Source organism: Peromyscus maniculatus, chromosome 11 (genome assembly GCF_049852395.1).
Source record: "Peromyscus maniculatus bairdii isolate BWxNUB_F1_BW_parent chromosome 11, HU_Pman_BW_mat_3.1, whole genome shotgun sequence".
Taxonomy (NCBI): Eukaryota; Metazoa; Chordata; class Mammalia; order Rodentia; family Cricetidae; genus Peromyscus; species Peromyscus maniculatus.
The window spans coordinates 44,689,100-44,709,040 of record NC_134862.1 but is presented as its reverse complement, the minus strand read 5'-3'; the positions used below and the strand labels follow the sequence as shown (position 1 = coordinate 44,709,040).

General features: G+C 52.8%; 1 protein-coding gene across 4 annotated transcripts in view; it reads left to right on the top strand.

The window, feature by feature from the left end:
• Window positions 1-19,941, top strand: part of Lgr6 (leucine rich repeat containing G protein-coupled receptor 6) — a 122,540-nt gene that overhangs the window by 31,559 nt on the left and 71,040 nt on the right. For all 4 annotated transcript variants that reach the window (XM_042258196.2, XM_042258192.2, XM_006982452.4 and 1 more), the window contains exons 3-4: window positions 55-126; window positions 9,810-9,881. In XM_042258196.2, the coding sequence (XP_042114130.1) occupies window positions 55-126; window positions 9,810-9,881 (144 nt within the window). The remainder of the gene's footprint in view (window positions 1-54; window positions 127-9,809; window positions 9,882-19,941) is intronic.

The window sequence follows — 19,941 nt, the reverse complement described above, 5'->3', positions numbered from 1 at the left end:
CCCCCTTCACAGGCCACCTGGCAACACCGCTGACCTCTCTGTCTTTGCTTCCAGGCGGCTCTCTGGGAACCATCTCTCACACATCCCCGGGAAGGCATTCTCCGGCCTCCACAGCCTGAAAATTCTGTAAGTAGAGGCTACCATTTCTCACATAAACAACGCGTGGCGCTGAGAATGCGGTCAGAGGGGTCTTGTCACTCTTCGAGTCTGGCTTTGCTCCTTGTTTCCTTATCTCCACTTTTCATTTCACTCATTACTTTCATTTCTTCGCGTTCCCTCATCTGATGTGTAAACAAAGATTAAGAGGAGCCCAAAGTCCCTGGCAGCCCTTCGGGGAGGAGGCGACTTGGTTTGTGAACAATGTAGGGCTCAGTGGAAGTTTATTTACTTATTTTTTACATTTATCATTTATTTATGTGTGTGTGTGTGTTTCATGAGTGTGGAGGCCGGAGGCCAGCTTTGGAATTGGTTCTCTCCTTCCACCGAGGATAGAACTCAGGTCATCAGGCCTGGTAGCACGAGCTGTTACTCACGGAGCCACCTCACTGGTCCTTTGTTTTCACTTTTGAGGGCTGGGGATACAGTTCAGTTGGTAGAGTGTTTGCTTGACATACATGATGCTCTGGGTTAGGTCCCCAGCACTGCAGAAGATGGTACATGCCTGTAATCTCAGAACTCAGGATGAGCAAGAAGTCCAGAGGATCAGACTGCTTCGGCCATGAAGCGCTTGCCATGTAATCATGAACCTGAGTTGACTCCCTAGACTCCACTTAAAAAGCCAAGGGTGATGGCTGGTGCTTATAATCCCAGCACTGAGGAGGCAGAGGCAGGTGGATCCCTGGGACTCAGTTGCTGGCCAGCCTAGACTCATTGGAGAACCCCAGGTCCCAGTGAGAGACCTTGTCTAAAAAAAAAAAAGAAAGAAAGAAAACAAGGTGATTGGTTCCTGAAGAAGAACGTCTGACGTCTTCTAGTCTCTGTGTGCACACGAAGCTACACAGTGCATCTGCACCACCGTGAACAGCAGGGCATCTGCACCGCCATGAACAGCAGGGCATCTGCACCGCCATGAACAGCAGGGCATCTGCACCACCATGAACAGCAGGGCATCTGCACCACCATGAACAGCAGGGCATCTGCACACACACAAAAGTTCAAGGTCATTCTCAACTATATAGTTTGAAAATCTTTATTTTTTCTCTAAAAATTACTTTTTAAGCTTAGTTTAGTTTTGTTTTAGTTAGCATACAAGACAATGGGCTTTATTTTCATTTGTGTTAAAATCATTTAACTGTCCCGATTAAGGAGCTCGCTCGTGACACTGGCAGGTGGGAGAGCGGTGTTCACCGTGACGTTTCATCTGTACATGTCATTGTACTTTACTCATATCCACCCCCCCCCCCACGACATCCTTCAGCTCTTTGACTTTGTGGTTGGTTGGTTGGTTGGTTTGTCTTTTTTTTTTTTTTGTCTTTGGATTTTTGAGACAGGATCTTTCTATGTAGACCTGACTGACCCGTAACTCAGCAACTTGATATGTAGACCAGGATGCCCTTGAATTTGTAGGGATTCCCTTTGTCTCCACCTCCTGAGTGTTAGGCGTACAAGTGTGAGCTATCACGTCTAGCTTTTCTTCTCCCCTTTGTTTCTCTCTCTCTCTCTCTCTCTCTCTCTCTCTCTCTCTCTCTCTCTCTCTCTCTCTCTCTCTCTGAGAGAAGGTTTTGCTTAGCTCAGGATAGCCCTTTCTGTCTGAGATTCTGAAGTGCTGGGATTACAGCTTCCATGTTTTCCCTTAGTCTCTGACTTTCAGCTCTCAGCTATCATTGCTGGGAAGGAATGTCCTTCAAATCAGGCCTCCTCCTCCAGCCCCTTCACACCTTCTCAGGTTGGGAGAGGACCTGGTATTCTCTCCCTTAGCTCTTCTTGCTAGTGAGCTGTCAGCCCATTGTACCATCTCCTCCCACCCCAATCCACGATGCACCTTGTCCTAGCTAAGTCCACCTTTCCAAGAGGGGTAAAGCTGGGAGGAGATGGGAAGAAGTGGATACAGAGCTGAAGACGGATGGAGATCCCAGAGAGGGCACAGCATCCCAGGGAGCAGTGTGGGAAGAAGATGAGCGTTTGCAGGGCTGATCCTAAAGCGGCAGAACGACCACTTGGGGCTTCCCTGAGGTGGGGCGCTCCTTTCCAGTTCTGCTGTTTGGCCCTGACTCGACTTGCGGTTCTTTCTTCCTGGTGCCGTTGCACAGGTTGTTGGCCGCACAAAAGCATCTGGCGGAGGGGAGAGGGCCTGAACTCCAATTCTGTGCCCGGGTTTGGAACGGTACCCACCCAAAGGCAGAGCTCTTTCTTGTCTCCTCAGCATGGCTCCTGGACTGACAGTGGTCCTTCCTCTGGAGCTCCCTGCTTCCTCAGATGGTCCTCAGTGCGTATCTCAGCATTTTCCATCTCTGGCATCCCCAGCGCCTCGCTCCAACTGCCGCTAAATCTCTGATCCAGGGCTCCGAGGCCTCCGTGTATTCATTCTGCACTCTCCCTTACTGCGGCTCCCAAGTATCCGTGGTCCCCACCTCTCTGCTCTGTCTCTCTGTTACCAGCATCTCAGTTCTTCCTGCCCTTCTGTCTTTACTCCCTGTAGCTGCCCAGGGTACAGTGGGGAGTGGGGGAGGAGACTCACTCGAACTCACAGCGCGGTGCAGGCAGCCTGCTTGGTGGCGTATCTGTGCCCAGTGGCAGGTTCAGACCTGCAGCCGGATTAGAGAGCAGGGTTCTGTTTGCTGGGTCTTCAGAAGATGTGAGGCTCACGTCCCGTTCCTAAGGCTCCGGCTTAGAGATGAGCCTCCTCTTTCTTCTCCGCCTGCATTAGGCAATAAATCAAAGCCTGGAAGAAACCGCAGCCTGCCCGCCCCCTTTCAACCAGCGGCGCCTGGGCCCAGTGAGCAGGTTGGCCAAAAGCTGTGGGTGGGAGCCAGGACAGCCAGGCTGCTCACCCCCACTCTGCCAGTGACACCCCCCCCCCCCGTTTTCCTCCATCTTTGAAGACCACCAACCACAAAAGCCTTGTGTCCACAGGGCTCCCAGTTCAGGGATAGTGGGGGACCCCACTCTCCTCTCCCAGAGCTTCAGAGCAGGAGATTCCGTGTGTGTACTGGGTGCAAAGTTCTTTCCGATATCCAGTCTCTGGTTGCAGGTCCTTGTTTCTCAGACCTATAAGAAAACTGGATCAATAGCGCCCTGCCCCCTCCCCGCGCCAGCCCAAGAGCTTCTCTCTGTACAAGGAGACCACAGCTTTCTATGTTCAGACCCTTCCCAAGGCTGTGACTTCTTTTCTCCGAGGCCTGGCCAGGCTGAGAGGAGATGGGGACAGTGGACAGGACGACATGATGGATGCTCTGTCCTGGAAGCAAACAGTGAAATACCTCTCCCTTCCTAAGGGACTGCAGCAGAGTCCCTCCCAGGCGGCCTCCCAACACTGGCCTTGGCCCTCGTCTCCTCTGTGGGTTCTCCAAGTCCTCAAGCTTAGAGCTTAGAGCAGGCCTGACCAAGAGAGGTAGTCTAACCTCACAACAGTCTGCCCCACTGAGGTTGTGAGGGCCCAGATGCTAAAATTCACAGAGCTGTGCTAAGGGAAACCCAGCCCAGGGGTATGTGTATGTGTTGGGCTTCCCCACACTACCTTCCCTCAAAAGTTGTCATCTTAGAAAATGAGCAAGGTTAGTCTTGGCCTTCCCATCATCTGCGGACCATCTAGGAACAGCAGCCACCCTGGTTCAGGTCGATGTGGCCCCATCTAGAACAACACTCTGAGCCTCAGATGCCTCACACCAGACCCAGATTTGAGGAACCGGGTGGAGGGAGGCCCAAGGGCTTGCCTCTCTTCTCTGCCTTTAGGAACCTGGGCAGGAGGTTTCCCCAGGAGGCTCTGCTCCTGGATAAAACCCAGAGCCCAGAGTCTGTGACTGGGGCTTCCTAGCCAGTGTCCTCTCAGTAAAGACTAAAGTTATAGAAGCTGTTCTCTGCGCCTGATCTTGGCCCATCCATCTAAAGCCTGGCTGGAGGCAGAGAGGAGCACAGAGGAGTTAGATCTCCGACCCAGCCCAAGGAAATCAAGTGCAGCATCGATTGTAGCCCTCTCCACGATGTACGGACTATCTCAGGTGGACACTGACTGCTTCCCCTCCCTCTGGACTTGATGGATTGAGTGGAACTGACCTGGGAGGGACTCATATGGCTTGGGAGCGCTGAGCTCTCCAGCCTGGCTTTTGAGAAGGCTGCAAGGAACCCAGGGAGGCCTCCTAAGCTGCTCTTCAGCGAGAGGCCAAGGCTTGACCCATCCTCCCAAGGGTCAGGGTGGCAGAAAGTGGGGGCTCTTTGGCAGCAGAGAGGCTTGAGGCTAGACTCAAGGGCTCACCAGAAGTAGGGCAGCAGGTAAAATGCTTAGATTTCTACTCTCTAAATCTTAATTTTCTTCCTTTTAAAATGAGAGAGTTGGAATGGATTCCTCTGTATTTTTAGTTGCAGAATTGAAACCCAAACATTGGCCGGTGGTAATGGTGCATACCCGTACCCTTGCCCTGAGGAGGCTGAGATACAGGCTCACTGAGTTCAAAGGCAGGTTGGGCTATATATCAAGACTATCTTAAAAAAAAAAACACCAAGGCCTGGGGCTGGAGACATGGATCAGAGGTTAAGAGCACATGCTGCTCTTGCAGAGGACCCAGGTTCAATTCCCAGCACTCACATGATAGTTCACAACCACCCTTAACTCCAGTTAACAACATCCTCTCCTGGTCTCCTTGGGTACCAGGCATGTACATGGTGCACATGCATACATATAGGCAAAACGTTCATATGCATTTAAAAAATTCATTAGCAGAGTACTTACTTAGCATGTACCAGGCCCTGGGTTCAATCCCCACATGAGGAAAAACAAAACAAAAGCTCATCTTATGCGGAAATGTGAACACATAAAACTGATGAAGGACATTTTTTTACAGGGTGCAGAGGGTGGGTGAGCTCCAGACCCTGCCTCACTCATCTGTACAAGTAACCCCAAGCACTAGATTCACAGGAAGAGCCTTTTGGATAACACTGGGTGGGAGTTGACTCTTTGCTACTTGCCCCCTGGGACTCTGAAATTCATGGTTTCTGTTCCCAGATGCTTTTCTGGCAAGAGGAATCACTCAGTGAGAGAGATTCTGAGTACGTTCTTTGTATGTGAGTTGGGGGAGGGTTGCTGAGGACCAGACTTCCAGTGGACACCTGTTTGCACGTTGGACTCAACCTGGAGCTTGAAAATTAATGAAGCCATGCCTTTTACAACAAGCAGGCCCAGAGGCTCAAGTGGATTGTGTTTTGGCCTGAGAATTTCTTAGGTGATTCTAATGTGCGTGTAGGGCTGAGAGCAAAGGGTTAAGTCCACTTTGCCTCACCAGGCACAGCTCTGGTTAGAAAGAGCGCACAAACGCACTGGCCTGGAGTGGGCCTTGGAGCCTGTTCCTAATGTTGCCATTAATGTGATTTGTAACTCTGGGAAAATCACCTCCCCTCTCTCAGCCTCCATTGCCTCACCCTGGAGAATAAAGGGTTGCTTCCTTCTGACCGTCTTTCTACCCCTTCTGACCCAACTGTGCTTCCACGCAGTATCGCTGGGAAGTGAGTCTGGGGAGAGTAGGGAAGCGGGTCGGGCCCATCACCAGTGGCCAGGCTGTACTCCAGCTTACTGGGGATTGATTCATGAAATCCAGACTGTCTGGCCCAGCTTGAGTTGTTGGGGAGAGACGCTGAGCATCCTGATACTGGAAGGGAGAAGCGTCAGTGTAGCCACAGAGGTGCTCCAGATTCTGTGCTGAGGTCCAACATGGAGACTCTAAAGTCTTCCTAGGGCCAGTGAGATGTCTCAGTGAGCAAAGGCACCTGCCACCTCCAGGATCCATGTGGTGGAGGAAAAAAAACCAACTCCTGCGACTTTTCTTCTGGCCTCTATGTGTACGTACACACACACACACACACACACACACACACACACACACACACACATACACACACACACAAAGATCTTTCTAGATCTCATGATCTAGGACTCAGCAGAAAGAAAGGTGTGAGTAGGAGGTGATATCATCGTAGGTGCATTGGGGGTGCTCCTTGGAGGTGCAGCTCACCTGTGCAGGGACAAGATGTGGCTTTGGGGACCGTGGAGAGAGTATGAGCAGCTGTGACCACTGCTTACTCAACCATAGTTTCCCACGTATCCTTGGTCCAAACACATGTAGGAGTCATGAGCAGTGAGGCAGCTGGTGGAGAGGTGCTCACAGCCTAGGAGGCGGGGGGGGGGGGGGGGGGGACGGCAGTACCCACAGTAGGCAGTGAGGAACTCTTTCTACTAGCTCCCTCACCTCGTGCTCAGAGCAGAGGTTTTTCAGGTCCTCAAGGAGCTCGGGAGCTCTGGCCGGGGAGCCATCCTCAGGCCCGGTGTCTGGGCCCCAGTTCCGGGAGAGCAGCCATGTCAGGTGGCCGTTTCCCTGGCTGTGTTGTTATTTCGTTCTGTGTGGTTGTGTGAGATTGTATCACTGAGGGAAGTGTTTGTGGTGATGGAGATCAAACCCAAAGTCTCACACACGCTAGGCAAGAGCTTACGACTTGAGCTGCACCTCATCTACCATCACTGTTGTCATTGTTTCCATCATCATCATCATCATCACTGGGGTGGATGCTAGGACATGCTAGGCAAGTCCTCTGCCAATGAGGTATACCACCAGCCCTTCAGAGCAAAGTCATATATATATATATATATATATACATACACACACACATATGTATATATGTCTTCTGTAAGTCTCTTCCCTTGAATAAGGAGGGAACTGAGGCTCAGAGAGGGGAAGTGATTTCCTTAAGTCAACCAGCAAGTCGTAGAACTGAGATCGGATAGTAATAGCAATAATTGATTATAATGGCTAGGGTGCTATGAGTTCTGTCTGTCTGTAAAACATTGCTGTAGAGCGGGTATCCTGCAGGGACTATTTTATTCGATCCATGTAATCGACAAACAAAGACTTGGTTGTTACAAGTTCATGGATGGAGCCCTGGAGTTTAAGCACTTACATGGTCTCACAGCTGAAGAAGGGCAGAGCTTAGGATGGGGATCCAGGCTATGTCACTTCAGGGCTTGGACACGGGACATTATACTTTTAAGTCAGTTGGGCAGACCCAAATTTAAGTTCCGTCCATAAAGCAAAGCACTGTCTTTAGAAAAGTCTCCTTGATGCTTTATCAGCCTGCACAGGAGGAACAGGAGGGTAAGAGAACCCCAGCATCAGAGTGTGCACAAGGGGACCGGGCCCTCCAGCTTCTCAGAGCCTTGGGCTCTGCCCCACCTGCAGCCTGGCTCTCCCCTCAAGATGTCTTCCTCCAGTGGCAGGTGGACCCTGATCCCAGGGGTCGCGAAGCCCGCCTTTGTTCTCTTCATGGGATGCTCCTCTCACACACCGCCTCACACCAGCCCTGGCCCCTGCAGCCTGGCGGCGGGCGGTGTGCTTTGTTTTCCCATGCAGGGCTTTTCTGCATCCCTAAGAGGAGGTCAGCGGTGAGAACAGGTGTGAGTGGCCAGGGTAGCCGCACGGGAGGCACCGACAGCCAGCAGCCTCACTCGTAGGTCCTTGGGCATTTTTCTGGCTCTCCTCTCTCCTGTCCTGTGAGAGATGCTGTGCAGTGGAACAAGTTCAGACTGGATTCTAACCCTCTGGGGCCCTGACCCAGCCCTATCACTGTGTGTCCTTCAACACAGATAACAATAGCCCCCCCATAAGGTGGAGCTAAAACCTAAAGGTGGGCACCCTTGAAGGCCCAAGGGCCACTTCTGGCCCATTAATTGTTAGATCAGACAATAGGCCGCTTCTCCTGAAGTCTGACATCACCTGAGCGGTCTTGGTTCAGTTTCCTGCTCTGAGCCAATATACGTTGGTGATACGTTTATAAAAGGGAAGTTTGGAGCCCTCGGTGTGGACAGCTCACTGAGCACACAGTAGGTGCTCACTTTCCAGTGCATCCTGGGAGCCCGGCCAGCTACTAAGGCAGACTCATGGCTCCTCGTGTGACGAAATGCTTAGGGCAGCCTGGGAGGGAGGGCTCAGTTCCTTGGCCTGTGTTAGTAGTCAGCTGCATCCTTCCTTTCTGCTCTCTACCTATCCCTGAAGTTTTCTTGTGCCTTCCTTCTCTCATGTCTGGATCTGGAGCCTGGAGATGAAAAATGCCCACGGGCCAGGGACGATGGTTCAGTTGGTAAAGGTCAAGGACTTGGTTAAATCCCCGGAGTCCCCAGGCTGTGGTACACCCTTGAGCTAGTAACCCCAGCTCTGGGGAGTCAGAAACAAGTGAAACCCTGGGGCTTTCTAGCTGGCCAGCTTAGCCTACCGGGGAGCTCTAGGCCAGTAGGAGACCGGCTCGGAAAACAAGGTGGGCAGCTCCTGAGGAAGGACATCTGAAGTTGTCCTCTAGCCTCCACATACATAAGCACCCATGCACTTGCACACACACACACACACACACACACACACACACACACACACACACATCCTGGTGATAGCTGCTGTCTAAAGGCCTCCTTTGTATTTCTTTTTCCTAATGTCTTTATTTAATTTTGTGTGTATGGTGTTCTATCTACATGTATGTTTTGGCATCATGCATGTGCGGTGCTCATACAGTACAGAGGAGGGTGTCAGGTACCTGGAACTGGAGTCACAGACAGCTGTGAGCTACCATGTGGGTGCTGGGAATGGAACCCGTGCCCTCTGGAAGAGCAGCCACTGCTCTTAACCATTGAGCCATCTCTCCAGACTGTTTTTTAGTTTATGTATTTATTTTCTTTTCCTCCTTCCCATTTCTGTACTCAGTATTTTCCTTAGAACTAAGCATGCATCGCTGCTGCTCAGAGGGTCCCCTGCACTTTGGGGTGTGCTGCCCAAAGTGTCTGGATTCCCCTGGAGTCAACAGCACCCCCTTGCAGAGGTGCCCACTTCTCTGTGGTTCCCTGCTGCATGCTCTCCGACCCTCTTCCCTGCACGTAGGCCTCTGGGCCCCCAGGAGTTTTGTGGTTTCTGCCTGCAGGGCCCTCCTGGGTTTTGTGGCTGGCCCTGTCTTAGGCCAGCAGCCTCAGAAACAGCTGCTAAGTGTGTGCTTGTGTGAGATGAAGCCACCACAGGCTGAGGACGGGACTCGTCAAATTACTTCTGCAGGCGGGGACCCCAGAAAACGTATTTTCCCGATGTCTTGATACTTGAGGGGCAGTCTTCAGTCTTACCTTCATCCATGTCTTCCTCTCTCACAAAGAAGCCCTTAGCAGCTCAGTTGAATAGGCAGGGAAACTGAGGCCTGGGAAGTAATTCTGAAACACTTCCCGGACAGAATTCAGCCGAGTCCCATCTTTCTTTCTCTCTCCTGGTTCTTGAGATCCTTTCTCACTGTAGTCCTGGCTACCCTGGAACTCAATCTATATGGCTGTCCTTGAACTTCTCTCTGCCTCCCACGCGCTGGATTAGACGTGTGTGCCTCCACCTCCTTTCTCTTCATCACCCTTTTTCCCTCCTGCCATGTCTTACAAGCCATCTTGAGGACCTCTCCTTCTCTTACCCTGGGCCTTCCAATCCCCCTTGTACCTCAGCAATACCCCCACCCCCCACTAACAGGGCAGGAGGCTGCACCTCAATCTCTGGGCTCTGAAGAAGGAGACGAGGGGGAGCTTCAAAGGAGGAGCCCCTACCCCACGCCACTCAGTACCCAGTGCCTCTTAACAGACCTCTCTCTCCCCCCTTCAGGATGCTGCAGAGCAACCAGCTCCGAGGGATCCCGGCGGAGGCACTGTGGGAGCTGCCCAGCCTGCAGTCACTGTGAGTCACTGGGGGGTCCACCTCCCTGGATGGGGGGGGCGCACAACCCAGGCTCTGCCTCAGTTTCCCCGCTTCTGCAGCCCACTCACTAGTTGAGATGGTGCTTCTGGCTCTGGTGTCCTGAAGGTTTTGTTGCCATAAGTATGTGTCTACGGCCCTTGTGTGTTTGCGGGACTGTGGGAACGGAGCCTCCCTAGGTAGGGCCACCAGGGCGGCAGTCCTGAATGAAGCCACTGGCATCCTGCCACCAGAGCTAGGATGTGGGGTGGAGACGACTGTCCCAAAGAAGCACCAGGAAGGGGTTGTCTCCTCCCCTCAGCTGGCTTTTGCCCTGGAGCTCAGTAGGAGGAGAAGGGGAGAGGGGACTGTGATCATAGACTCTGGGCCACCCAGGGTAGAGCCCACCCTCCAGGGAGCCCTGTCGTTCCTCTTTTACCCAGCAGGGGAAACCATGGCCACGGGACTAAGCCTGCCCTTGCGAGTGGGAAGAGGTGGCAGTGTTGACGAGGCTGGTCTTGTCTATTGGGTTGTGTGCACGCTGTGCTCATCACGGGGCTGGGAACATTGTGGGCGCCTCACCCCTGCTTATGGAAGCCAACTGAAGTCTTTGGTTGCACCTTTATCTCTCCAGTGAGGTGAATACATATTTTGGGAAAACCATAGTTGGAGGATAGGACTGAGGTAGGTAAGACATTTAGCCTGTAGGAACCTAGGCCTGTGCAATGAGTATACAGGACAAGGCTGGCAGTATTCTCGGATGGAGGTTCTGCTATGGCCCTGCCCAGAGCATGGATGTGGAAGTCAGACAGTCTTAACCGGCTCTGATTTGTCCTGGAGCAGAAGGAGGGAGATGGGAAAAGTGGCTTTACTCTGGATTCTACCTTGAAAGAGGGCACCTGGCCAGCTAGCCACAGCCACTAGAGTTTGGGTTTTCCTCTCGTTGGGTATACACTGCTTTTGTTGGCCGAGTGGCCTGGGAGGCAGAAGCTGCCTTCCCTCCTCTTCCTCTCGTCTGTCTGCCCTCCATCCCAAAGCGTCTAGGCCTCCGGCCCCAGCAGCCTCTCCCTCCATCCTGCAGGATAGGTAGACGGCATGCCCTGGGAGGCCGAGGTCACTAGATGAAAAGCCAGGAAAGCCTGTGCGTGCTGTCTTGCCGGCAGACTAAACATTTGCTTAGGGCACCGGCAAAGAACTGGGAGAGCCAAAAATAAGACGTGGTGGATGGGGTGGCGGAGGCTTGACATTTCAATCAAAGCATCAAGCAGACTGGTAGGAAAAACTTGGACTTATTTTGAAGTTAAATCATTAATTGAAAAGAAAAGTGAGTCACACCTTTTGCTGAAGGTCTCTGAAGGTCTTGTTTTCAGAGCGGGCCTGGCACTTGGAGTTAGACGCACAGTTTCCCTCAAGCGTCGTTCTGAGAAGTGGGCTGTTTCCTGGCTTGTCAGACCAAAGCATTCACCCCAGGCTCATTACACCCCTCTGCTTAGGCAGCTGAGGGTGGAAACCAAGGCAGACGGGTAGGTCTGGCCTCTTGCTGGCCTGAGAACACCAGCCTGCTAGAGAAAGCATAACTTCAGACCCTGCCTCTGATCTTGGCTACATGCCTCAGTTTCTCCATCTTCAAAGTGGGGATCATGATCATACCCTGCTCACCTCTAAGAACTTTCCTGAAAAGAACACCCAGAATCCACGAGAGAGGGCTGGAGAAACAGAAGGCTGCTCACAGCTGTGACAGCGTCAGTCTGTCTATCCAGTCATTGGTTCGTTCATTTCAAAATATTTCTGAGGCTGTACTAAGGCAGCAAAATTTGTAATAGGTCTTGAAGATTGGGAAATGTCAGTCATGTGGAGAGGCAGGGGAAGGACATGATGGACAGAGGGGCCACAGGGTACTGAGGTAGAGAGGTAAAAGGGGAAGAAATTGAGTGAGCACTAGGGAGTTTGGCTGAACTCTCTGTCTCTGTCTCTCTATCTCTTTGTCTCTCTGTCTGTCTCTGTCTCTGTCTCTGTCTCTCTATCTCTCTCTCTGTGAGACTGGTAGGCAGGGCAGTGGTGGAGAAAGATCTGAAATTAGCAAATGATACCGTCTGGCAAATGGCAATCACTTTGTTAAGGATTTGGATGCCACGATGATAAAAGGGAGCCACAGAAGGACTTTGAGCAGGACAGCAGTGGGAAAGTTTATGTTTTTGAAAAGTCCCCTGTTGGCAGCAATGATGGGGACTGAGGGGGTGGGGTGAGAGCCAGGCCGCCCAGAGTGACGGTGGCCAGGGGACAGGCAGGGGCAGCAGTGACGGGGAGAAGTCGGTGGGCTCTGAAAACTTCGGCACTCAGGAAGCAGACTTCTGCTTCTCAACTCCTCCGTGGGCTTCCTGGAAGGCCTGGGCAGGTTACTCAGCCTCCATCCTGTTTCTTCTTATCCACACAACCATGGCAGTGTTGGCATCCACTCATCTCGAGGGCCTGGCATGGGATGAGTTCAAGGTACGGGAGAGACTTGGAACAGTGCCTCCTGTTGTCACGGCCAGAGGCATTAGCAGCCGCTGACCGTGGGAGTGGGGGGGAGGGGAGTCACACCAAGACCTGGTTCTCTGGCTTTGACATCATGGTAGAAGGAGAATCCGGTCACTAAGAGCTCGGCACGTGGTGGGACTCATGCAGAATGTGAGCCCTGGCTTAAGCAAGGTGCTCAGCAGCCCAGATAAACCAGAGATTGTTCATTCTGTCTCCAGGGTGCAGGTGTGTGTGTGTGTGTGTGTGTGTGTGTGTGTGTGTGTGTGTGTGTGTGTGTGTGCACGCATGCAGGTACAATCATGCATGTATATGCATGTGTACATTAACATTTTCATATGTGGGGGAGGGGGAGGAGGAAGTACCTAACGTGAGTACTCAGAATGGCGGGTATTATATCCTGAGCTTTTGGAAAGTGGAGGAGTCTGGGAAAGACCCCCTCAGACACTGAAGGGAGGTGCTCCCCACCAAATTCAGTCCCCATCCTGTCAGATGGCAACAGTAATACCAGGCTTTGTTAGCAGGCTGAAAGGATAAATGTAGCCGAGGCCAGTGTCCTAGATCTGTCCATCGGCTCCATGTGTGACATCTACCATGGGACTTCGTCATCACCACCCTTACCAACTTCCCTCAGCTAATGGACGGGTGAGGAGACCCGCAGGGAAGTTTTGGGGTTATCCAAGGTAGAGTTGCTGAGGCACCTGCTGGTGTACTTCGGCTCTGGGGTTCCAAAGGCAGTGAAGGAGGCCCTCTTTTGACGGCCACCATTCAAGACCCTCCTTCTTCCCTAGATCAGGAGCAAATGACAGTGTCCTGCTTTCTGTCTGAGGCTGGTGCATCAGGGAGGCACAGAGTCACATCTTCCCATGTTCTCCCACAGCATGGGCTGCCCTCCTTAGAGCCCGCAAGATGCACAGTGGGGTTCATGTCCTCCGACGCCTCCACATGGGGGTGACTCTGTTCTCCTGGAGCCATGCACGGCTCAGCCCTGGGGATGATCCTATCTTCTACCAGCTAGAACCAGACACAAGGAACAGGAACTAGGTATGGGGAGTCCAGTGTGGGACTGGGGCGGGGGGCGGGGCAGCCAGCCTGCATTCCAGGGGCCATGTACTGAGTTGGATGTGGCACATGAGCTATTTGGTTTGGCACCTGGACTGGCGGCACCCTAACCCCCCCCCTCCCCAGCACCCCCCTCGGCACACACTTACTTCCTCCCGGACCAACGTGGGAGGAGAGTGCAACCACACCAGACATGTCACACCAGGCATGAATCCAGGCCAAGAGAAACCACTGCAAAGCCCTCAGAGCCTGGGGCTAGATAGGAACTGGGTGGGGGTGAGGCAGGGCCCTGGGGAGAGCCCAGGGAAAAGCAGAAACAAAGCTCTCAGAGTCAGCACCAGGCCGGGCTGGATCTGGGCATCTTGGGAAGCACAGTGACAAGAAAAAAGAAAAGAAAAGAAAAAAATGGAAGAGGACAGAAAAGAAGCCAGTCTTAGAAGCCCTGGGGAGTGTGATCACCAAGGGCAGCCACTTGGCAATGGCCATTATGCTAATCTTGAAAGCCTTTCCAGGCTGCTTCTAGTTATGACCATTTGATAATGAGGCAACTAAAGCCCATTGAAGTTAAGTAGCTTGCTGAGGTCCACAGCTAGGATAGAACAGAGGTGGGATTTTGGTTTGGTTCAGACTCTGTAGAACCAAGGTCTTCACTCTGCCCTTTAATACCCTTTCAAAGCTCTGATACCTTAGGGTCCAGAGATTTGGGTTCACGTCTTGGCTTTATCACTAGCTGTCAATCATCTCTCCTCTTTGAGCCTAGGGTTCTCCATCTCCCAGGTGGGAAGGTCAAATAAGATGACTGGACAGCCAGGGTTTCAAGAGAGATTATCCTGCCCGGAGATGGTAACTTCCTGACAGGGTCCCTGGTCCTGTTCTGGAGTGGCTGATGACTCCTGAGACTTGTTCACTCAGTTGTACTGTCTGCACCGTGACCGTGTTCCCTATGAACCTTTCTAGCACCCCAGGAATGCAGCAGAGTTGGACAGGGAGAGGGAAAACATGAATGTGTTCAGGAGAAAACAACCAAGCCTTCGGTTCCATGCCAGATGTCCCCTGAGGAGAGGTGCAAGCGGGGGGTTCCTAGGAAAGACAAAGCTCCTCGCTCCATACGGTGACCTCCTTTGAAGGGACAGCCGTACACAGACTAGTGCCCCAGGCAAGGTTAACAAGAGCAGCATGCAGATGGCACCTGGTGTGTGACAGTCACTTGCACCTGTCACCAGTCTTCACATCCCTCCTGTGGGACCAGAATGGCTGATTTCCCTTCGTCGCTCCACAGATGAGCATCCTGAGACACAGAGGGGTGACGTTATAGCACAGAGTTCAGAACTCAGGTGGCCACTCACGCATCTACTGCGCCTAGAGGCCTCCAAGACGGGGTCTGAGTGGCAGAGGAAGATGGCCGGCTCAGGGCATTGGCTATATTTGGGGACCAGGGTATTTTAGGGCACCTGTTCCAGGAGCTGTTGAGTTCTGCCATAGGTGCCTGGGGATCCAACTCTTTCTGCCTCTGTCTTGGCATTCTAAAGTAGAGCCTAGAAGGACGGGACAGGACGATGCTGGTAGCCTGAAGAGCTAGGGTCTGCCAATATGATACTAGCTTTGCCCCCTGAGAACGCCCGGCCTTGGTAGGAACCAGAGCACTTTATGATAGAGGGTACTAGCCTGTTGTGCTGAGGGACCATGCTGTTAGGGAGTGTGCTGATACTCCAGGAGTTCCATCTCCACAGAAGGTTTCTCTCTGTATGTCCCAGGAGTACCTAATAGTCAAGAACTCAGTACACGCCATTCTCTCTGCTCAGAAGAAAAGCAAACATTTCAAGTCGTGAAGTGCACTGTCCACATGGATGTGCTTTCTCAAGAGTAGTATGAAGATGGATGAGCACATGTTGTTGGATCTGGCCATGGCCTCCTTAGTGTCCACAGCTCCACTTACAGCCTGGCTCGTAGCATGGGGCAGAGGGAGGGTTCACAGGACTGGACAGGACTGAGCACAGTCTTCTGGGGTGGCAGGAGGACTTTCCTCTCCATTCACATGTAAATTATGAATTGTCAGGAGGTCCCAGGGGAGGCCTGAGTGGTCTCAGAAAAGCCAGTTAAGCCTGAGATAGGGATGGGGCAATCCCTCCGGGAGGCATTCTCCTGGGTCTCCTGAGATCTATGAGAAGCTGAGGAGGATACTGTGGCGGGCCAAGGGAGGTGTCTTTGGGGAAGGGATTGCAGGCAGAGAATGGGCAAACTTAGTCACTGACAGAGCTCACAGAACAATGGTTCTCCAGCTCTTGTCCAGAAGAGCTGATTATATCACCTGGGAACCTGTTAGCTACTGCGTTCTCAGCCCGGTGGGGCACAGCGGTACCAGCTTTCCGGAGGTAGAGGCAGAAGGGTTCCGGCTGCTGAGAGCAGCTTAGGCTGTATATAACAAGACAGATCTCAGAGGGGGGTGCCCCTCCTAGGGCCCAGCCCCTCTCCCCCAGGTGGGCCTGACCAGCAAGTCCTCCAGCGAGTCTGACCCACTGAAGATAGAGATATGGGGAACTCCTTTTTCTGATCCACTTTAACACACCACAATGGTGTGGCTTCAACAGAAATCCACACGGACGCAGTCCTCCAGGCACCAGCAGACTGTCCTTGGCTGGAGGTCCCGGGAGATGCTTTTCCTGCCTCTTTTAGCTTCTGGTGGCTACTGACATCCCTTGTGGTTGGGTGGCTCCCGTGTCTGCCTTCCATCTTCTCGGGGCCTCTCCCCTGCTCTCCTGTCTCTCCGTCACCTCTCACAGGGATACTTGCCACTGGATTCTAACGATCTCATCTCAAGAGCCTTCCTTAATAAAATCTGCAGAACCCCCTTTCTTCCGAACAAGATCTCATGTACTGCTTCTGGACATTAGGACATAAACATTTCATTTGGGGATCACATTTCAACCTCTTCCAAGGGAAATTGTGAGTGGGGAGTAGGAAAGATGGGCCTGGAGCGTGGCTGAGGGTGGGGGAAGATGAGATGGTACACTTCTACAATCCCAGCACTGGGCAGGGGGAAGCAGAGAGATCAGGAGCTGAGGGCCAGCCTGGGCTACATAGTGAATCGGAGGCCAGCCTGAGCTACGAGAGGAAACAGTGCACTCACAAAAACTGGAAGCGACCACAGACTAGCTGAGGCTGGGTCGAGAGGACTCACAAACCCCAGGCTGCACCTGCAGGGATGTGGCGGAGGGAGCCCCTCCCCCAGCTGACTGGAGAGGGAGCCTCAAGGCCCTGAGGCCTGAGAGTTCTGGTCCCAACCTGAAGCTGCTCAGTCTGCTCCGAGGAAGGGAAGTCCTCATCTCCAAAACAGGCCTCAAGCTCTGCTGGGGATTTGGTGAGTTCCGTCGGTACCCCAACTTGGCTGCTAGTTAGGGGGGGGGGCCCTGGGGCGCAGCTGTGTCAGGGGGCCTAGCAAGGGGTCCCCAGGGACATGTGGGGTGGTGATGGCCTCCCTGGCACGGCTATTTCGGGCAGCATGATTATATGCTACCTTGTTTGGTTCTTCCAGGGTTCCGGGAGTTGATTACTACATGTGTCTGGCCAGAGGCTGCTCTGAGGTGGGCGGGTGGGCAGACGAGCAGCACTGACAGCCCTCGAGGGTCCCAACGTGAGTCATTTGGCTCCTGAGAGACAGCGAGAGAGTGTCCCTGCTGGGATGGGCTCTGGGACCTGCCGGTGGTGATTCTTTTCAGCCATAAATGCTAGTCTGGAACAGACTTGGCTCCAACTGGGCCACCCAGGAAGGAGCAGCATCAGGCTCCTGTGTGATGGGAAGCATTGTAAGGAAGAGCCGAGAGGGAGGGGCTCCTCATCTCTCCTACAGGTGTTTCGGGACTGTGTGTGGTGCTGGGGGGACTTCTTGGGTCAGACAGTCTCTGACTGAAACTCTTGACTCCTAAAGCCCCTTAGAAATTCTGGGCTGAGAGACCAGAGCACCCAGGGGTGGGCCTGAGAGCTCAGATTAGGTTTAGACTCAAGGGAGCCCTCAAGCAAAGCCCAAAGGGGGGCCTGCCCCTCCTGCACAGGTTTCTCCTCCACCTGGGAAAATAGCCCTTCCTAAGCAGTCAAGGCCGTGGCAGAGGCTCAGCCTGGACTCTGGGAATGTCTGTGCAGAAGATGAGACTCCACCATGGATGTTTCCCCGTCCATCCACCACACTGCTTTTCTGTCTCCCTGCTTCCCCGCTTCCTTCCCTCCCTCCCTTCTTCCCTAGGCTTTGCTTCCTTTCTGCCCCCCCCCTCCCCCGCTTCCCCCTTCCTTCTCCTGCCTGCCTCCATTTATCTATTTCCTGATTTGTAGAGTGCTTGTAATGCATGACACAGAAGACACTGAATTAATAAGTGAGGGTCCTGCCTTTTAGCAGCTCACGGCTTATATGCAGATGCCAGATACCCAGGTCCTCATCTTCCCCTTAACCACACTGTTGGAGCCACACTCCTGAGACATGAGAACAGGGTTCAAAGCGGGTGTAGGAAAGGGGGCTGGACTCCAAGGCTGGAGCCCTGGCAAAACAGAGTGTGCATGGTATGAGTCGCGCTGGGAGCTGCTATTTGCTGGGTGCTTTGTGTGTGGCAAGGCTTGGCATGCAGCAGACACAGGCTCGTTTGTTCCTTACCACACATCTCCAAGGAAGATGCTATGCCCTCCATTTTACAGATGAGCAAATGCAGCTTTAAGGAGAAGCTCACAAATAGTTCATCTGAATCTGGACTCCATGTACTGTTTTTTTTTTTAAAGATAGAGTCTCACTGTACAGTCAGACTGACTTCAAATTTGTAGTTCTCTTGCCTCTGCCTACTGACAACTGAGATTATGGGCCTGCGCCACCATGCCTGACCCATGAACACTCTTAGCGGGACTCTGGATACACAGAAGCTCAGCTGTGAGGGATCCTAAGAGATTATCCATCTGCAAACAAGGAAGAAATGCAGATCCAAGGTCCCTTCTCAGACCTCATGAACGGAGATCCAAGGAATCTGGGTCTTAGGAGACTAGCCCCTGGTGACTGGTTCAGTACCCATTTGGGGATTACTGTCCACATCCTCGATACTGGATATGCCTCATGAGCCTGCAACATCAGCAGCCTCCTAGAGCATGTAATGCTCACAGAACCTTAAGTGCCACCCAGAACTCTTGATTCAGACTCCATATTTTAACAAGACTCCCCTCCCCCACTCTCTAGGTGATCAGTACAGTGTGACTTCAGAATCTCTCATCTTTTGTCCAGGGTCTTAGGGGTGTTTGAACCCTGAGCTTGATGGAGCCACCTTACCCTGCCTCTCAATCTCAGTTAAGATAGACAGCAGTCATCACCAACTGTCAAAGTCCCACTGTTTTTAGATGCTAAGGACTTTCTATACAAAGTCTCCGATGCTTAGAACTCCTCATTCAATCCCCTGCACGTGGGCTAGAAATGTAAGAATTCAATTGGCTTAGTTGTAGACCTTCCTAGAGGCTGTAGGAAGTACTAGACAACCCCCTGAGGGATGATGCAGTTGGAAAGACAAGGTTAGATTTTGTGAAGAACTTCCAGTGGTCAATAACCTCAAAAAAGGGTGGGGAAGCTAACGTCCTTGTGAAGGTCATCCAGGGTCACAATCTCCTCACTTGGCCTGGGGACAGGGAGAAATATATCTCTATCTTCCTGACATCTCCTCAGGACTCACACTTTCCCAGGATTTTTCCCCCACTGAGGCCTCAGAGCAGCCCAAAGGGGAGGCGAGAGAAGGTTCAAGTGGTACCAGGAAGGGTGACAGCGGTGGCCTGGCCACCTCTGTATAGCTGGTGGCTGCCTTTAGCAGACTCCCAGCCACTCTGGTGAGAGAAGATGGGTCAGGAGGAAGAGTGGTCTTTACCCAGATCACTGAGTAATTTCCCATCCATTTATGAGCCTCAGGAGTGCAGGAGGTCACTAGCTGTCGTGTGGGAACCCACATGTCAGCCGGAGAAGGCACAGAACGCCCCTGGTTCTTGCTGTGGCCCAGCCAGAGATGCATGGGTAGAGGCTGCCCACCGGGGCCACGGGGCCCTGGAATAACAGAGAAGAGAGGTCGGCAGGCCACAGGACTCCTTTTCAGGCGAGGAAATGGCGTCATGCAGAGGGCGGAGCATCCCCAGTGAAGGAGCCCAGGCCAGAGTCTCCGCCCCCCTTCAGAAAAGGGATGAACTATTTATGAGCCTGTGTGACCACTTGGCTAGCTGGCTGTAAGATCAGTTGCTCTGGAATGTGACCCTATCCGGGGACTCTTGCCAAGGTGGCTTCCTTCCCCTGACACCTGTTTTGGGACTTAGAGCCAACTCCTTCCCCCCAACTCTCCCTTCAACAGCTCAGCGGGTGGGGCGGGGCAGGGTGGGGTGAGGAGGCCGTATCACAGAACTCCGGACTCCTGGACAGGGTCTGGGCTGGGGCAGGTGAGGAATGAAAGGTCATAGTGTTTGCAAGACGAGCTACTGTGGGTGG